This window comes from Loxodonta africana, chromosome 21 (genome assembly GCF_030014295.1).
Source record: "Loxodonta africana isolate mLoxAfr1 chromosome 21, mLoxAfr1.hap2, whole genome shotgun sequence".
NCBI classification, from domain to species: domain Eukaryota; kingdom Metazoa; phylum Chordata; class Mammalia; order Proboscidea; family Elephantidae; genus Loxodonta; species Loxodonta africana.
This window is the reverse complement of record NC_087362.1, coordinates 73048106-73056483: the sequence shown is the minus strand read 5'-3', so window position 1 is coordinate 73056483 and position 8378 is coordinate 73048106. Positions and strand designations below refer to the sequence as shown.

The 8378-nt window shown below is 45.6% G+C and overlaps 1 protein-coding gene across 1 annotated transcript; it reads right to left on the bottom strand.

The window, feature by feature from the left end:
• Window positions 1-1690: 1690 nt before the first annotated feature.
• Window positions 1691-8068, bottom strand: LOC100667241 (cytochrome b-c1 complex subunit Rieske, mitochondrial). The gene is made up of 2 exons (XM_003416338.4): window positions 7840-8068; window positions 1691-2583 (listed from the first exon to the last, which is right to left on the bottom strand). The coding sequence occupies exons 1-2, from the start codon at window positions 8051-8053 to the stop codon at window positions 1973-1975; spliced, it is 825 nt and encodes a 274-aa protein (XP_003416386.1). The 5' UTR covers window positions 8054-8068; the 3' UTR covers window positions 1691-1972.
• Between the last annotated feature and the right edge of the window lie 310 nt (window positions 8069-8378).

Sequence of the window (8378 nt, the reverse complement as noted above, 5' to 3'; positions counted from 1 at the left end):
TGGCGGATTCAAACTGCTGAGTTTTTGGTTAGAAGCTGTAGCGCTTAACCACACCACCACCAGGGTTTCCATTATTATCCCATAGTCGTAAGTAATTCCTGGTGCCATAAAAAAGAAAATACCCAATTACAATTCCACCTCAAAAACCTGTCAGCCTGTGAGATGATATATTGGTATAGTTTTCAACAGCAGGTTGTGGGCATCTAGCACTATGAAAAAGTAGCATGGGTAATAGAAAGTTTACAGTTTTCCTCATGTTAGAAAAACCACCATCACAGCGAACAAGCAAATACCCCAAAAATACATACCAGCCTCTCCCAGCCTTACATGTGGGATAAAAGCCTTTGTGTGAGATATTCCAAATATTACAATGTAATACCACATACTTACATTGTTCATGTGAAAGATACAATTCCCCTTTCACATTAAATACCCGCTTCCTCTTGATAAGCTAAATATTTCAGAAAACTTTCTATACAAAATAGGGAATGTATCAAAAAGCAGTAAATTAGAATGCTTGGCACTGTCTGTATGTACATATTTTTGGCACCTAAAATGTCATGATCTGGTGACCTAGGACATAAAATAGTATTTTTAGGTAGCCCACCAATTATCACACTTAATTTCTAGAATGGTAAAAATGAACCAAAGACCAGTATCTGTGCTCAGAGACTTTGAATTTTTCTTTACTTGGCTACTGACACTAAGGACTGGAGTCCTGGATTGTCAGCTCCTTTTGGACAGACCTAACCACTTAATCTAGTCTGCTATTTTACAAATGCACACACTGTCACAAGGTAGACCCACTGGAGTGTATTACTGGTCCCCCACCAAAGAGCAGAGCCGTGATACACAATCTGAAAGTAGTTGCAATTCTCAATAAAGAAACAGCAGTGATCCTCAGCAAAGCCCACTCCCAGCTCCCAGGAGGAATAGTGGACCTTGGTCTTGTTTCAACTGTGTAATGGGAAGGAGGGTAGAGAAGAGGGTATTGATATGCCCTTCTCATGTCCACTCCCACCTCTTCATGGAAAAAAAGAGCTAAGTGACTGCAAATCCAATTGCAAGAAACACCTCAATATGTAGTTACAGAAACAAACCCAGCAGGATCATATTAAGTCTCAGGTTCACTATTCCGTTTCTGCCTCCTGACAGGAGGAATTCCAGAGCTCTGGGGACAGGAGTACCCAAAACTCCAGATGAAAGAAACAATAGAGACGCGCTCCCATTTCTGAAAGCTTCTTTCATGCAAGATTCCACCACTGCCTCTAAAATCTAAAATGTAAGTACTAACTGAAACTCCCAAACAGGAGGAAGAAAATGTTCTGGTCTGCCACAAAGGCAGGAAGCCAGCTAGCCAAAGCTGGGGCTAACTCTCGGAGCTAACACCTCATTCAAGATTCCTTCCCATAGATCACATCTGACATGACTATACTGATTACACAGCAGGAGGAAAAACCACACAGCCAGGACTCCTGGGCAAAAGAAAAGAGGATGACTGAGCTGTGTGAAAAGGGAGCTTGGGTACTCTAGTTTCTGCCAATGCCAGGAACATCCTCCAGAAGGCCCGGGTCTCACCACCTGACAGTACCTCATCCTAACCATGAGCTTGTGTAGGATCTGTAGCCCTGATACAAAGAAGGAACCAAATATTTAGGCGAGAAAGTCAATTACAGATTGAACACAAACGTCTCGTAACCAGCCTGTATTTTTAATTAGAATTAACTATCAAAGACACAGTACTTTTCAAGTCTATGACTGAGCGTAACAATGTTTAACAGTGGTTTTATTAGGTAAATGCTTGGAAGTATTCAACATTAGATTCAATTTACTTCACAATGTTTGCAAATACATTATTAGCAATTCTTAAGTATTTCCAATCAACCAACTTGTAGTGCAGGAGGCCTGCTCTCAAATAACTCTCCTAAGGTGGCATGAAGACTGATGCAGCCTCTGATGTGAGTTCGAGTCTCTACCCAACCACAACCATATCATTGCTGGTGAACTGATATGACGGAACTTCCAGGTTGAGAGGCGCGGGCCCCCTCCTGATCCTGCCAGATGCATCATAGTGTGACCCATGGCAAGGGCAGTAATAACCACCAAAATCGCCTGCATTTGCGATAGGCACACAACCGAGATGCGTGCAAACACCAATCAGGATAATCCATTCAGGCTTCTGTACTCGCTCTAAGTCATGCTGTGGGTCCCTCAACTTGGACACTTCGACAGCAGCTTCCTGTTCAATTTCTTTCTGGGTTCTGTGACGGACAAACAGGGGTTTGCCTCTCCATTTGAAGGTCATGTTCTTGCCTTCTGGAATATCGGACAACTTGATTTCGATTTTCGACATGGCCAACACATCGGCTGAAGCACTCATGCTGGAAACAAACTGGGAGACCACATTCTTGGCAGCATATGCGACACCCACGGTGGTGGCTGCAGTTATCAAATAGGAGAAGCTTTTTCTAGCCTCGCTGCTCTCTTTGGAAGACTTGGTACTATCTAAAACGTCGGCACGACGGTAGTCAGAGAAGTCGGGCACTCTGATGTCTGTATGGGAATAACGAACAGAAGCAGGGACTGCAAGACAAACAGAAGGTTAAAAAACACTGATGAATACCCTGAAAGGGGTATAGTATACAATGGGAAACAGGTCTTTATGGATTCATGAGTAAAAGTCAAATTCTAAAGCTGTGCAATCAGGTACTCACTGGTCTCTGAAATTGTCAAACTGGCAGTGCCAACATATAAAATACTAAAAACGAAGTCAACTGCTGCCTGTCACACTGGTGTGAAAGCTCAGGATAATGTTTGTAAATTGTGCTCCCCTGACTGAACACTGCTGACTCAGAGCCCCTAAGAGCTCATTGCAAAAGTTAAACAGCACTGTAAACAGCAATATTTCAGTTTCCAAAAATTCAGTCCGCCAAGACATACTATACAATTATGCTAAGTAGCTCCCGTACTCCCTGGATTAGAAAACCTGTTGCCATCCAGTCAATTTCGACTCATAGTGGCCCTGTAGGACAGTGTAGAACTGTCCTATAGGGTTTCCAAGGAGAGGCCGGTGGATTCAAACTGCTGACCTTTTGGTTAGCCGCTGAACTCTTAACCACTGCACCACCAGGGCTCCCCTGGATTAAAAGGGATGCTAAAACTCTTATGTTGTTGTATGCCGTTCAGTCGATTCCGACTCAAAGAGACTCGGTTGGGCAGAGTAGAACTGCCCCAGTTTCCTAGGCTAAAATCGTTACAGGAGCAGACAGCTAGGTATTTTCTCTCTCAGAGTGGCTAGTGCTTCAAACTGCTAACCTTTTGGTGAGCAGACGAGCACTTAACCATTGTGCTACCAGGGTACCTTTAAAACTCATCTAGTCCGCCCCATAAGCTGATGCATGACTCCCTTAAGGCAACCGTCTAACCTTATATTCTATCTCCGTGCTCTCCTAGAACACTGCTGGAAATCTGTAAGACACTAATTCCAAGACAAACTCTCTATGAACTGTGAATACAACATAAACTGGAGAAAACGTAAGGGTTTCTATTTTAGACTCTAGGGTATAAATTAATATTACTTTAACATCAAGTAATACCACTAACAGGCAGAAATGGACAATCTTATCTCAACAGGCAGCCATCAGAATCAAATGAAATCTGCAGAAGAACTAATTCTTCCCATCTGGTAAGGGGAGAAGGAGCCAACTTCACATGCTCTCCTCTCCTGTGACGGGCAACGGCTTCCACAAAGGTAAGACGTTGGCCTTCTTTCTCCCTGCAGTATCCCCACAGAGCAGGCCATAAACATGCCAACTGCTTGTGTTAGATCAATGTTGAATACATAATTCGGCTCTACAGAGTACTTAGGGAGTAAGACGCTTATGTAAAAAAAAAAAAGATTATGTCCTTTTCGCTCATACTATTTGTAAATGTCTGACAAAAAATTAATTTACTGGTACCACTTTTAAGCAGGCTTCAGGAAGCAAGCTTCTTTGTCAATTTATAGTTCCGTTTTCTTTTTCAGGGAACCTCCCCAGTTTTCCTTTTTAGGAAAAGGGAACACTAAAAATCCCCCATGTATTGTTTCCAAAAGGAATGATGTACTTATAAAACACGTTCTTACTACTATAATAAATTCCAATTCCGTCCTGGTCTACTAGTCTGACTCACCCTAACATGCTTCCTGGAGTCATCAAACGTGCCAATACAGAATGCTGCAAATGCTTTTTACACGGTTCTCAAGGGAGGAACTTCATGGAAGCCAAAAGCACTGACGATGCTGAAACCTATCAAAAACAGTCTGTTTACTTTTCTGACTAACCCAACAGTGTCTGGAGGGGACCAGGACACAGGCAGTGACCACCTAAGATTTACCCCTATGGCATTGTGGAATCAAAGTGACATTTCATCATTTACTACTCTGCCTAATGTTAAACCTGTCAATGAAGACTGGGGTTTAGAATCAACCATGAATTTTTCCCCTAGATTATACACAAAAGCTGTGCATCATACCTCAGAGATGAAGAAAGCAAACAAATTTCATACTTCTACATTAGAAACAATACTCACAACCCTTACTCATATAATAGTTCACAAGTAAATGTACTAAACAGAATGGCCTTGACATTCTCATTTAGAGATATGACAGCATTAAAAAAATGTAGTGGTCTTTCTACTGGGCGTGGGGCAATGGTTAAGTGCTTGGCTAACTCAAAGGTTGGTGGTTCAAACCTACTTAGCAGTTCCATGGGAGAAAAGACCTAGCACTTTGTTCCCGTAAAGATTACAGCCTAGAAAACCCTATGGGGCAGTTCTACCCTGCCATATGGGGTTGCTGTGAGTCAGGATCGACTCAACAGCACCTAATAAGAATCACCAAGAAACACTTCAAATGTTAAACTTCACGTTGCAAACATCTTTCTCCAAATTACATTCATGAGCTGTATTAGGTCTGACTTTAAGTAGCAAAGATGCTTGTTGTCATTGTCAGGTGCCAAGGAGTCAGTTCCGACTCACAGAGGGTCACAGAGACCCTATGCACAAAAGAACAAAACACTGCCCTGTCCTGTGCCATCCTCACATCGTTGTTATGCTTGAGCTCATTGCTGCAGCCACTGTGCCAATCCATCTCACTGAGCTAGCTAGATTTAATTTTAACCTAAAGCAAAATCAGATATTCATGGGAATATCATCTAGAAATAGAAAAACTTAAAAGCATTTTAACAAAATGGATTTTTGTGCTTTTAGGTGAGTCTTATGTGCCCTGGAAATCTGCATAAGAGAAATGCTACCACAGTATAACCTTCCCCCCCCAATTCAAGGAACATCTAATCCAATCATTTGGTTCCCATATCCACCGCTACACATCTTGCCAGAAACCATCTATACAGAAGATTTTTCACGTAAACTTAAGCTACAAGCTGAAGGCATAATTATAAAAAAGACGGTGGCATCTTATTATTGTTGTTAGGTTCTGTCAACTCAATTTTCAACTAATAGCAACCCCGTGAGACAGAGGAGAACTGCTCCACAGTGTTTTCTAGGCTGTAATCTTTGTGAGAGCTGAGCGCTTGGCGGCTGCACCACCAGGGGTGTCTTAGAGTTCTGTTATTTGCCTGTTCTTGGAAAAGCACTCCTGTAAGTCAGCTAATTTCTCAATATTAGCCATCTGGCAAATTCCAAAGATGTCTTCTACCTTTGCTATTGAAATTTTCACCTCCTCTATTGTTCCTTACCTCCAGGTCCCAAGGATAGGTTTGGTATCGGCTGGCGTACTCAATGCCTGCCCTGGACAGTATCTTCAAAACCCACTGGCACCCCCTAATAATCACTATTTTATTCATTCACAAATATTTTGCATCAACTGCACACAGAAGTCCGAGGTTGTGGAAGATGGAAAAATAAAGAAGACATTCTCCATGCCCTCAAGTTCAAAGGAATCACCAACAAATGCCATACAGAGTGGAAAGTGTTATATGCTATAAATACATAAAGGAATTAGAAAATACAAAATTTTATTGACCTAACTCTTGAATTGAGACTGAAAGGATAGGTAAAACTTAGACATATGGAAAACTGAATGGGAGGATCATGAAAAGTACAGATAATAGGGTGCATGAAGACACGGTAAGAATAGAGTGGGGGCTAATTCGTCAGCATGTAGAACAAGGGTCACAAACTCAACTGTACATAGGGCCAAGCAGGTAACAGGATGGATCAAGTAGGCCTGGAGATGGCTGCGGTGAAGTGCAGGGCACTTACTCCAACTAAGGGAGCAGCCAATGCACACTCCAGAGCTCATCCTAGCCAACACATGCTCCAGAGCTCGTCCTAGCCAACACACACTCCAGAGTTTGTCCTAGCCAACGCACACTCCAGAGCTCCTCCAGTTAACACTCCAGAGCTCCTCCAGCCAAGACACAATTGAGCTTGTCCAGCCAATGCACACTTCAGAGCTCCTTCCATTTAGAAACTGGAGCCCATGTGGCCAGCTTCTAGCATTTCAAGAGATACCAGATACCTTCTCAGCTTCAAAAACTCTCCAGTTTTTGAAAACTACACAGGCTGGGGAGACTGTAGGCACACTGCCCACAGGTTGCCAGTTCAAAATCTCCAATAGAGAGAATGTGAAGAAAAATAGGTGACAGAGCACAGGAGATAAACCAGATTCTGCTGACAAAGGGTGTGGTGTTGATAAAGGGAAGGGCGCAGGGATAAGATAATCAGCTCTGTCAAACCCACACTCCATTACTCTCAGATACACACCATGTATACCTGTGCAGGTCACTTCACCTCATCTACCTCTGCCTGTTCTTCTTGAGGACACAACTGATTATACTGTGAAAATCCTCTGTCCCAGTGCCGGAAGACACTGCTCACTCTTTACAGTGGATCTCGCCTTTGGAGCTTCTGTGCTTTTTTTTTTTTTTAAGAGAAGAATGAAGGGGGAGGGCAGTGAAGAGATCTAGGATGGTGAGGGGAACAATTTTCCAAGTATTATTAGCAACTCCTGTTTTTCGACATTTATTATGTGTCAAAAACTGCCAATAGTTTTATATGGAATTTTTCCAACTGAGCTTCACAAGATCCCTATGAAGCAGGTGTTCGAACCGGTTCGATCCAGTTCAAACCCCTGCTGAGTACCTGCATTTCCACTCCCCTATGTGCTGAATCAGAACCTACATAGATAAGAATCACCGGGGATAAGTTATCCTTACCTATACATAAGGATCACTGGGATAGGTGAATCTTGTTAAAATGGAGATTCCGATGCGGTGTATCAGGGGTAGAAATGCAAATTCTCAGCAGGGGTTCGAACTAGAACCAACTGGTTCCAAGCCCTGCTATGAAGGTGGTACAATCATCAATTGAATTTCACAGGTGAGCGAAAACATTTAGAAACCTGCCCAAGGTCACACGACCTGTAAGCAGCAAAATCGCCATCAGACTTTGCTGGAAGCAGGCAGGCGCCACAGTTCTTGCGCTTAAGCGATGAGACACAAGGTTTAGTCTGTTGCAAGGAGCTCTAACCGGCCCTCAACTGGAAGAGCCCTGGACTCGCCCGACGGAAAGCCGCCCAGAGGCCTGGAGTACCACAGCTGGAGGGACCCTTAAGATCACCCATCCCCGTGGCGTCCCCGCCCAGGTAAGGACGCCGAGGCCCGGGAGATGCCGGAGTCTATCCAAGGTCGCCCACTCGGCATCTGAGCGCCACGAATAGGGCTCGCTCCACTTTCCCGCTACCCCCGCCCTCCTAGGCAGCTCCCTGGGTCCAGGGCCGGAGGGAGCGAGAAGCTGGAGCTTCCTCAGCCCCGGGTCGCTCCCCTCAGCCCGGCTCACCATTGAGGCCCACGGAGGCCACCAGAGGCCGGGCCGCGGCCTGCCCACTCAGCGACTCCCGGCACAGGAAGGGCCGCTTCAGGTCCAGCACAGGTGGCTCCGAGGTGGGGGGCACTGAGGCCTGCACCAGGGGCCGTAGCGCGCCCGCCACCCCGCGGGACGTGGCCGACAGGACGGGCGCGAACGGGCCCGAGCGGGCGGCAACCGACAACATGGCGACAGCTCTTCCTACAGCCAAGCCGGTCACACGGACGACCTTCGGCCCACCGCGCAGGCGCGGGAGGCGCGCGCGTCGTGACGTCAGCGCGCAGGGGGACGCAGAGCCCTGTGGGCGGGGCGGGGCGAACTTGGAGAGGCGGTGCTGAGTCAGAGGCGGGGCCAGGAGCCGTCGCTGGGGGCGGGGCGAGGAGGAGGAGGTTTTTTTCTAACGTTCTGTCACTGAGGGCGCCCGGTGGTCTGCGTCTCACTGCCTGCCCAGAATAAGGGGGCCAGCAGAGGCTCCCCATGAACGTCCACCTCGTGGGCGGCTTTGCCGTCCT